The 11,671-nt window shown below is 46.4% G+C and overlaps 1 protein-coding gene across 1 annotated transcript; it reads left to right on the top strand.

Annotated features, from left to right (window-relative positions):
• The first annotated feature begins 9,831 nt into the window (after window positions 1-9,831).
• Window positions 9,832-10,587, top strand: LOC123988724 (vicilin-like seed storage protein At2g18540). The gene has a single exon (XM_046289474.1). It carries the CDS (start codon window positions 9,832-9,834, stop codon window positions 10,585-10,587), a length of 756 nt encoding a protein of 251 aa, XP_046145430.1.
• Window positions 10,588-11,671: the final 1,084 nt, after the last annotated feature.

The raw sequence follows: 11,671 nt of genomic DNA, 5'->3' as shown, positions 1-11,671 counted from the left end.
CGTGTGCTTTATACCTTCGTGAAAGTACTGTATATCAGACTTATCTTTGATGATAAGTTTGATGGTAAGTATGGATTCCTAGGATTGCGCGGCTGCACGATGGATGGTTTTGCAGTCGATAACTGTGTGTACCGGGTAACTGGCGCGCGGTAGGTAATTGCTGCGCGGCAGATAATTGGTCTGTGGATAACCATTACGGAACCGTTACGGAGCGAGCGGCCGAGTATTATGTGATGGATGGAATATTTGCGGTTGGTAATATCTCTGGTGCTGCGGTTGGTTACCGACTAGGGATAGCTTTACGGCTTATCTTCGGGCAGTATTGCATGCTTTACTTATTACGATGCGTTTTGCTATCGTTATCTTTCGTAGGTACCTTACTTCTGGTTTTCATCGTGATGATTTATTGAAAGTTGTTGAAGTATTTTCGCTTTTATTTCCGCTTTTCGCTTTTGAACGTTTATATATTCTGTATAATTAGTTGATTAATTTGATGATTTGGTGGTTAATTTGATGGTCGATAATCATTATGGTATGGACTAGGGAATTCGAACACTAGGTATCTATGTTCTTTATGGTTTATGGTCGCGCTCTTTATTTTACTTCGCCCGGTTTCCTATCTTAGTTGACGTTGACATGGTCATCGGTCATCTATGATGTGATGTGATACGAAGTGTGAAGTGATAAGTGTCAATTGAACTGAATTAATTAATTAATTGAATTGAATTTATTGAAATTATTGAATTTTGAATTTTCTAATTTAAATTTTGTATTTATTCGTGCGGATGTGATTGCTGTGACAGTGCGCGTACTAATGTGTTACGCTCGGAGGTATTGTATTGTAGTGTAATTGCAGTGTATTTGTTAATGTGGTATCATTAGCTCCGTTTTGTGCATTTTATGCATTCGGTGTATTTTCATTACTTACTATTATATATTATATATTATATGCTGTATTATGTTATATTATATTATGTTATATTGTATTATGTTGAAATATTGTATTATAGTATTGTTATTGTATTGTATTGGTTATATCTGTGGTTATATCTGTGATAATTGTATATGCGATTATATTTGCGGTTATATTTATTTGACTTAGTTTAATGGGTCTTGTATTATGGAGTTTAAAAGGGTCTATCTGCATTGGATGGATTAATGAGTTTATATCATATACGTATATTGCGTTTATCATCCCTTTGCATATTTTAAGGGTGGGTTTGATTCTGATTCTGGTTTCTTGTTTCTTAGTTCTTAGCTCCTTAGTTCCTCTTGTAGTATCATGCATTGTTTCTAAGCGTTCGGGGGTTGTTTGGGTTCCCAGGCATTGTCAATTAATTGTGGACTATAAGATGTATCATATATCCTTTAGCAATTTAGATATGAATGACGTGTAACGACATTGGTTTATTGGTTTATTGTTCGCCGTTCACTATTCATTATCCTTATTCTTTTCTTATTTTTATTCTTGGTCACTTGACATGTTTCAGTGACTTCATCTTCAATTGAGTGTTACGTTTTACGTTCCATGTTCCTATAATATTATTCACTGCTCTTTTGTAGCTCTTCGTACCCCCCCTCAGGATAATGTTTTGCATACTATGTTTAATTCAATTCTAGTGCAGCTGTGACAGTTGTGAATCTGTGTATTTTGAATACTTACGGTACTTTATGCAATCTTTTGTACATTAATTACCCTTTCTTAATTACAATTCTGATTCGGATTTTGATTCTGATTTGGAAAGTGTTAGTTCAGTATTGGTTAGTGCGGCTGGTGCTCAGTGAGGCATACGCTGCGGTAGTCCGTCCTGCATGATACAATGTCTTTATGGTTTTCTATACATACATATATGCGTTATGGTTCCTTAAATTCTTTGAATTTCTTGACCGTGGATCTCGTACGACTTTCTTATAGGAGTGTCTGGCTTGGTTTAGCACCTATATGCCTTTTCTATTAATTGGTATTAAAGGGGGTTTAATGGAACTGCATCATTTAAACTGACTATGGTATGAGGAGTTTAATTAATTATCTACATCGGTATACTTATTAAATTGATTATATTTGGAGTGTTTTCGTTACATATTACATATACACATATGTTCATAGTAATTTTGATCTATTGTAGTGTAGTTTAGTTTTCTTGTACCATTATATTATGATTTAGTAGTAATATGGTTGTATGTGGGGTTTATTATTGATTGTTTATTATTGATTAGTTTTCACCACGCGCTGTATTGCATCGACTTACCTGTATCAGTATTAATATTAATACCATACTTAGCGGAGCGGTATTATAATCCAGTAACAATCTAATCTACTCAATTTATAACTATTTGAACTGTTTGATCTGCCTTTAGGTCTCATGTGCTCCCCATATATCAGATGGGTAATCTCTTCTCCTGTTATCCGTTAATTACACTCTACCTCCACTTCCATTGGCTGGCGCTAGGGCTTTCTGCAAATAGACTAGGATTATGTTGCATTTTACATTTAATACTATGGTTAATTTCTGATGATAACAGTTCTGTCTCTTCCTATTATTCTCATTATTAGGTATATGTTGCTACTTATCTTTATTGATGATTTGCTCGCAATAATTTCTAATTGTTTTTTATTGCCTTCATTTGATCATTGATTGTACTCCATCATGTTTGCTTGCCAACCACGTTGAGGTTGTGGTCGCGTAAATGTTCCTGCAAGTAAATTTAAGTAACTTAATAGTTTCAATGAATGGTTTCAATTATTAGTATTACATTACGCTCACCTATTTATTTCCTTCCCAGCTTACTTTCTGGTTATACCCTATATTCTATATTTTATACTGTACCTTATTTACCTTTACCTCTGATAATAATTAGTAGCATTCTATGTTGTGTTATGTTTGCGTCTCTTCTCTCATGGCTGGCTTGCTATTTGCTATCTGTCTGGCGACTTTATTTTACATCACGGTTCACATCCTTGGTTTATTTCATTTCAAATTTATGGTTTATCTTGAGTTTAATTTTATGTGATTATATTGTGCGCTAGTGTTGAATGTTAAATATTCCTCTTCTGCGATTTGGCTGCTCGGCTGTATGCATGTATGTTTGACGTTTTAGGTTTTGGAGGTTTAGTTTGTCATTTGCTTATGTCCAGTTCACATATGCTCGCTTGCCTGCTTGCGTGCAATACTACTTATGTTTACTTCACAGTTTCTCACGTTCTCATATTGCTTACTGTTTCTTTTACTGTTAACTACTCATTAACTGCTCTATTGCATTAGATGCATTAGATGCATATATATATATTTATATCCCGCTGTATTTGTGATTTGATTTAACCAGTTTTAGTATGTTTAGTATATTTAGTATGCGTATTATGACAGCTGTTCCTCTATTCTATTCACGGGCTCCATGTGTTTATTAATTCCTATTCATTATTCATTATTTATTTATTCATTCACTCATTCATTTATTCATTTATTTATTCATGTATTCTTTACTCATTATTTATTCAGTATTTATCGTTGCATATTTGGGGCATTCGAAGCGCTACTCGAAGCGCTATGCTTGTCATGAGCGTGTGTGTGTGTGTGTAACGTATGTATGGGACAGGTCATCGAGGATTGCAGCCTACCAAGATGTGGCACAGTCAACCGGGGAAAGGACTCGCCCCGGGCCCTGGCTGTGCTGAAGAGCAAGCCCTGTCAAAACAGGTGAACACATGGCGCGACCACTCGTTGAGCAGGAGCTCCGGTTCCAGGTCGTGGCCGAAGAAAAATGGCCTGTCCTCGTGGAAGGTCAGGTTCGCGAGATGACTGCAAGGATAAGCCACATGATCATTATCAACCAACCAGGGTGGACGAAGATGGACACGGTCAGCCGTGGAGATACGATGTCCCGGTTCCTGGCCGCGTCGAAGAGCAAGCTCCTGCCCTGGCAGGTGAACACATGGCGCGACAACCCGGAATGGGATTACTTCGGTTCCTGGTCGTGGCCGAAGAAAAATCCTGTGCCTTACCGTACAGGTTGAAAATGTCCTACCGCTGGATCGGAGGTGCAACGGCGTGGATCCGCAGATGCCCCATGTGCCTAGCGCATGGCGTTTTTGCGGGCGGCCGCAATAACGCGAAATGCGTTGAAGTGCCGAAGCGTCGTTGTGGCTATACGCTGGTATTCCTTTATGAATTCTAACGACTGAAAAGGGGCCGGCGGCCCACGTTAGGGGAGAGGTTTTAGTGGGTAGTATGTGCAGCCTCGGGAGTGCCCACTCTGGGCTGCCCGTCTAAGCCGCCCCTTCAGGCTAAACTCAACCCTTAAGGGTTGGGTTGCCAGGTTGCCCCCTTCCGGCGTTGCCTCTTTGGGTTTGCCCTCACCTCACGGGCGCCAGGCTGCCCCTTCAGGGCGGACATGAGTCCCACACTGCCCGGGTCCCCTCTAGCCGAATCGGCGAAAAGGGGAACCAACCCGCGCGTGTGCAAACGCATTTCCTCTTCCAACTGAACCAAAAAAAAAAAAAAAAAAAGTTTCAGGGGGACCCACGGACCTGGCCAAGTGTACTGGCTGGACGCGGAGGTGGTACCCCGACGTGGCGCGTCCCCAGGTGGCGGATAGGGGAATGCTCGCCATGCACTTTTCGGAGTGCATGGAGGGTAGGAGTGAAATAAAATAGCTTCCGCGGACCAAACACCAAGGGAAGGAAAACCCATCAAAACCACCCCTGCGACTGGGGGATAGAATACAGACACGGTAACCCCTGCCTGTCGTACAATGCGACTGAAAGGGGGGCGTTTGCTCCAGTCGAAGTAGCCTCGCAGATGACCCGGGGCGATGCCGGTGGGATCTACGGATCCCGGCAGGGCCTCCGTTGCCGGTAAGGCCTGGGTCGGAGAGGCGAAAAGGTGGCTGCACGGTCGTTCAGTTCTCAAGGGGCCAGGCTGCGTGGCGGTCGGGTGCGGGTAGCGAAACCGGAGTGCCCAAGCTATTACACCGTAACCCAGTGGTCACGTTTCGCTGGAACGGGGGGCTTGCCTTCATTGGCCGGCACGCGAGGATGACAACCGCTATAAAAAATCTCTAGCCCCAAGCTGCGGTACGCGGTGATGAGGGCCACCCTTGAGTCAGCGCCAGGGGTGGCTGATGGGTGCATCAGTCTCTAGCGGCCAACCCCGGGGTATCTGGCGACCCCCCGGGTGTACTAGCCTTACCCGGGTAAGGCGGCTCTGCCCGGGTGGACCCACAGACCGACCCACTCGTGGGAACACTATGGATGACTTGAAACTAAAAACGCGAACAACAACAACAAACACTGGACGGGACGTACCGATGACGACTGCGGCTGTTCAACACGACGCGAGACGGGAAACGGGCGCGCAGGATATGGCGCAGCCCAGCACTAGCAGGGTAACGGATGCGCGCCGCCTATCCGTCCGGTTAACTAGGGCGGATGTGGAGTGGCCTCCCATATCCAGAGAGAGTGAGGTGGACTTGGACTCGGACGAGTCACTCTCCTGGGCAGTATCTCTGGAGGCACGGCCCATGAGCAAGAGGTGTCGCCCGCCGACCACGGGCCACTACGTGTGGCTCGCGGCGGCTAAGCAGACAGTCCTGGATGTCCAGCGCCGGGAACTTGACCTGCTGGAGGGCAGGAGGGTGCTCGATCCTAACGAGGACCCTATACAACCGAGTCGGGGTAGCAGGTCCCTCCCGGACCCTGAGGACCTGGCGGAGGAAGTCAAGTCCCCACGCGCGACCTTATTGCGCAGTCCTTGGAGCTGTGCCGCGACATCGACGAGGTCGCGGGCGTCTCCAAGGGGCTGAAAGGGACATTTGTTCGCAAGCTGAGGATGGCCTCCCGCTACCTTAAGGCCATCCACACGGAATCGGGAATCAAGGCTGCTCCTGCCAGGGCCGATAAAGAGGTGAAGGAGCTTCACGAACAGCTGAAGCTGCGGGAGGAACAAGTGGCTGCCCAGGAGGTCAAAATCAACATCCTGCAAAATAGCCTGGCAGACATTACGTACAGGGTCGCTGCCACAGAGGTGCCGGCGCCCAAAAAAGCATGTTAAGGGCGGAGCTGCGGCTGCGACCATCCCCACTGCATCTAGGAAGGAAGCTGAGAGGCGGGTGCGGAATAGGACCCTGCCTGCCACGGAGCAGTTGCCGAGGCCCTCCTCAGCACCCGATCAACCGGCATCATTTTTGAAGACTAGAATGGCCCGGATTGTCGAAGAACATCGGAGGACGGCGGATGGGACCTGGGTGACGGCTGCAGAGATGAAGGCGGCAGCGGCCAAGGCCCCTCCCTCCCAGAGCTCCAAGGTGGTTGCCCAGAAGGGGCAGAAGAGAGGGGCGGCACGGCGGTTAAGGGGCAAGGGGCCCAACCTGCCAGGCAGAAGGCACCCCGTCCTCCTCGTACTGCGGCGGTCACCATCAACCTAGCTGCCGAGGCTAAGGTCTCATACGCCGAGGCCATGCTCATGGCCCGGGAGCGGGTCAAGTTGGAGGAGCTGGGCATCACGGCGTTGATGCCCAAAAGAGCTCGGACCGGTGGCTTGGTCCTCGAGTTACATGGGGAGGACAGGACGGAGAAAGCTGCCAAGTTGGCTGACCGACTCCGCCAGGTGTTCAGTGGCACCGAGGTGATGGTTGCCCGCCCCATAAAAATGGGCGAGGTTAGGGTGACCGGTCTCGACGACTCGGTCACACCGGCGGAGGTGGCGGCCGCATTGGCCGCTGCGGGGGGTTGCTCCGCTGAAGAAATTAAAATGGGGGAGATTCGCACCTCCCCCCAAAGGATGGGGACTGTCTGGGCGAGATGCCCTCTAGCGGCACTCAAAAAGTTATCCACCTCTGGGAGGGTTCTGGTCGGGTGGTCCTCGCCCAGAATACAGGCGCTACCACCGCGGCCATTGCAGTGCTATCGCTGCCTGGAAAGAGGGCATGTTAGGCAGCGATGCACCTGCGAAGCTGATAGGTCCGACCGCTGCTATGCGTGCGGAGAGTGGGGCCACGTGGCCAGCAAGTGTAGCGCCACCCCGCGGTGCCCCCTCTGTGCGGACCTGGGGCGGCCCGCGGGGCATCGATTGGGGGCAAAAGGTTGTGCCCCCTCCTCCTCCCAGAGGAAGAAAAAGAGTGCCGTTGAAGGGGCAAGAACAGCCCCAAGGAACACGCATCAAGGACCAAGCCTGCGGAGTCGAAGAACGGGGGCAAGAAAAATCCCCCTGCCAAGTCGGCGAGTAAAAATGCCGCGGGGGCGGCTCGTTATTAAATATTTTACGATGTTATAATAGAATTTGATCTATTTTGTATTTATACAATTAAATTAACAAATTTTAAACTAATATAAATTAAATAATATAAATAGAATTAAAATATTAAATATTTATTTCAGAATAATATGAATTAAATATTATTAAATATTTATTTAAATACAATATTAATTAAATAGTATTAGGGAGTTCCGTTGTGGCAACGGTCGTGTGCGAACGTGGGCTTAGCCAGACGGTGCGAATAAAGAGTGAGAAAGCCGTAAAAGTGAAGAAATGAAGTATAAAGACAGCAGGAGGGTGAGCGTGAAGGGAAAAGATAGTGTGAAGGTGTAGGAAGAAAACAATTTTGAGAGAAAGGAGAGGAAATTAGACGATGAGAAAGTGAAGTGTTTGGAGGTTAGAACCCAGAAAGGATAGAAAGGAGCGGCAAGCAGAGAGGAGAGGCCGAAAGTAGTGACACCTGGGGGAGATAGGGCGGTGGCCACAGGAACAAAGGGATGGCCGATAAAGAAGAAGAAGGAGCAGAGAAGAGGACGGGAACACAGAGAATGGAGGACGAGGCGAGGGAAAAGAAAGAAGGGGAGGCGAGGGAGGAACCCGAGAAACCGGAAAAAGGGGGAAAAAGAGGCAGGCCCTCCAATATAGAGGTCCTGAGAAGGGAAAGAAAGCAAAGCTTGGGAAGTATGTCAAACTTAGAGGAAATGTGGAAAAGGAAAAGAGAGGAAGGAAACGAAGAGGTACTCCCGAAAGAAAAAGAGGACGAAGAGAGAAGGCAAACAAATGATTGGATGTTTAGAGAAAGTAGCTTGACGGGGAGGTCACCAGAGAAGAAAAAAGAAAGAAGAGAAGGCGAAGGAGGAGGAGGGGAAATAAAAGAGTTCATAAAAGATTTAGGAAAAGATTTGGGAGGGAAGATGGGACGGGTGGCGGCAAATATGAGGGCCCTGGGAAATGAAATAAGAGGAGAAATGGAGAAACTAAAAGAAGATACGATGAGAAGAGAGGTCATGTGGGCGGAGCAAAAGAGAGAAATGGAAGGGAAGATAGAAATTTTGATAAAAAAGATTAGGGAATTAGAAAAGAGAGAAGAAGAGGGGGCAAGATGGAATGAAATAGAACAGAAAGTGCATAAAACGGTGCAGGAGTCCATAGAAAAAAGAAAAGAAGAGCTAGGAGGTGAGAAGGTCAATGAGAAGATCATTGAGCTAGAAAAGAAATGGGAGAAGAAAGAGAGAGAGAGGAGAGGATGAAAAACATAACAATCAGAGGAACGAAAGTGAGAAAAGAGGGGGTGAAAGAGAAGGCGGAGGAGATACTAAAGATAATTGGGGTGGAGGACGCAATAGAAGAAGCGAAAGAGGTAGGCGGGGTGGAAAAAGGGAAATACGCTTGCATGATACTTGTAAAAATAAAGTCAAGCGAGCTGAAAAGGAGAATAATGGAAAATAAAAAGAGGCTAAAAGGGCGGGAAGAAAGGATAGAAGATGACTTAACGTGGGCGGAGAGGAAGACCCAATGGACATTAAGAAAAATCGGAAGAGAAGAAAGAGAGAAAGGAAAATACGTGTGGGTAGACCACTGGAAAATAAGAATAGAGGGGAAATGGTGGAGATGGGATGACGAAAAAGGAGCGCTGGTAGACTGGGAGGGAAAAGAGTGGAAGGCCTACCAAGGAGGAGGACAAAGGAAGGGTGAAGGGGAGAAGGGGATATAGAGGCGGAAGAAAGCTTCGAAAGACCAAGCAAGCAAAAGAAAAGAGGAAGGAAAGGAACAGCGGACGAGAGACGGAAAGAAGAGAGCGGAAGGAGGGACGAGAAGAAGGGAACAACAGATAGAAAAATAAGTAAAAGGACAGATGAGAAGAAAAACAAAGAAGCGGAGGAAGGGGGAGTATGGGCAGTAGGATTCTGGAACTGTGCGGGAGTAAGAAACAAAGATGAAGATTTTTGGGAAACAATAAAGAAATGGGACGCGGTAATACTCATAGAGACATGGTTGGAGGAAAGGGGGTGGGAAAATATGAAAGACAGGCTACCAAAAGGGTACAGGTGGGAGGTACAATTAGCGAGCAGAAGGAACAAAAAAGGAAGAGCAATGGGAGGGATGCTAATGGGGGTAAAAGAAGAGATGATAGGGGAGGAAGGAGAGTTTAGAAAAGGAGAAGAAAAGAGGGCATATTGGTGGCAGAATGCAAGGGGGGGAAAGAGAATTGGAGGCTGGTGGTGGTGTACGTAAACGGAGACATGGAAACAAAGATAGAGGAGCTGAAACCATGGCTAGAGGAAATTGAGGGGGAAGGAAGGACGATAATTGGGGGTGACTTCAATGCGAGAACAGGAGAGGAAGGAGGAGCACAAGAAAAAGGGGAGGAGGAGGAGGGGGAAAAGAGAAGAAGATCCAAGGACAAGAAGATCAACGAGGACGGAAAAAGATTGCTGGAAATTATAAGGGAGACGGGCTGGTCAATTGTGAATGGGAACGTAGAAGGGGATGAAGAGGGAGAATTTACCTACACAGGGGCCAGAGGAGACACGGTGATTGACTATGTGATAGCGGAAGTAGTGGGGAGGGAATTGTATGCATGGAAGTGAGGGACAGTGTAAACTCAGACCACCACCCGGTGATAGTGAAACTGAGGGCGGGAGGTATACAAAGGACGAAAGCAAAAAAGGAAAGGAGAACAACAACGAGAGGAAACTGGACAGAACAGGGGAGGAGAAAGTTCAGGGAAGAACTAAACTGGAGGAGAAGCAGGGACGGCAAAATTGAAGAGGATATGGAAGCAATGATAGAGCAATTCAAAAGAGGATTAGAAAAAAGCAGAGAAAAGGAGCAGAGGAGTAAGAAAAAAGGATGGTGGGATGAGGAATGCAAGAAAAGGAAAAGGGAGCTTAGGGGAGTACTAAGGGAGTGGAGGAAGGGGCGGACGGAGGGAGAAAGCTATAGGAAAGCAAAGAGGGAATACAACAGTTTATGCAAAGATAAAAAGAGGGAGGAAAACAAGAGGTTCATAAAAGAGGTGGAGGAAGCCAGAACAGACAGAGAGGTATGGAGAATAGTGAACAGAGAAAGGAAGAAAAGAGAACAGGTTCACGCAAATATAAAGGAGGACGAGTGGAAAATCCACTTTATGAACCTGTTAGGTGGGACAGAAGAAAAAGTAGTGATGGGTGGCGAGAGAAAGCCGGAGGAGGAAGAAGAGGGGGCGCAAGAGGAAGAAATAAGCAGGGAGGAAATCAGAAGAGCGGTAGCAAAGCTGAAGGATGGGAAAGCAGTAGGCGGAGATGGAATACCGAATGAGGAATGGAAGTACGGAGGGGAGGAAGTATCGAAATAGATTTGGGAAACTTGCAACAGAGTATGGAAGGGAGAAGGGTGGCCAGAAGGATGGAAGGAGGGTATAATTGCACCAATCAGAAAGAAAGGGAAAGGAAAACAAGCCAGTGACTACAGGGGAGTGACCCTGATGCCAACATTGTACAAGATATACGCGGCGGTGCTAACGGAGAGAATAAGGAAAGAGGTTGAAGACAAAGGAATGATACCAGACAGCCAGACAGGATTCAGAAAAGGAATGGGAACCATGGATATATATTCACACTGTACTATGTAGTAAACAGGCAGATTAAGAAAGAGAAAGGGAAAGTGGTGGCGTGCTTTGTCGACCTAAAAGCCGCCTTCGATTCGGTGGATAGGGGAGTGCTGATGGAGGCTCTAAGGGAAAGAGGGGTAAGGAAAGGGTTAAGAGAAAGGGTAAAAGAAGTATTGAGAGAAACCAAAAGCAGGGTAAGGACGAGCGAAGGGATGTCAGAACCCTTCTGGACGGCGAGAGGACTAAGGCAAGGGTGCCCGCTAAGTCCAATTCTATATAATCTGCTGACGGCGGATATGGAAGAGGAAATAAGGAAAGGAGGAATGGGGGGGATCAAGATAGGGGAGAGGAAAATATGCACACTGGCTTACGCATATGACGTGGTGATAATGGCGGAGAAAGAAGAAGATATGGCAGTGCTACTAAAGAAGCTAGAGAGACACCTGGACAAGAAGAGGCTGGAATTGAATAGGGAAAAATCAAAGGTGATGAGATTCAGAAAGGGGGGAGGAAGATGGAAGAAGAGAGACTGGCTCTGGAAGGGAAAGAAAATGGAAGAGGTGGAAGCGTTCAAGTATCTAGGATACACGTTTAAAAGAAACGGAGGGAGCGAACTACACGTAAAAGACAGAGTGAGTAGAGCTAGCGTGGTAATGAGACAAGTGTGGGGGATTGGGAAAAGAAGATTTGGAAAAGACTGGAAGAAGAGGATTTGGGTATGGGACAGATTGGTATGGACTGTAATATCGTATGGCGCTGAAGTGTGGGGGTGGAGGGAATGGAAAGAAGTAGAAAGACTGCAGGAGAGGTACCTGAGATGGATATTAGG

This window comes from Osmia bicornis, unplaced genomic scaffold (assembly GCF_907164935.1).
Source record: "Osmia bicornis bicornis unplaced genomic scaffold, iOsmBic2.1, whole genome shotgun sequence".
In the NCBI taxonomy this organism is placed as follows: Eukaryota; Metazoa; Arthropoda; class Insecta; order Hymenoptera; family Megachilidae; genus Osmia; species Osmia bicornis.
The sequence above is the reverse complement of the archived record's forward strand: the minus strand, read 5'-3'. Positions and strand labels throughout refer to the sequence as shown.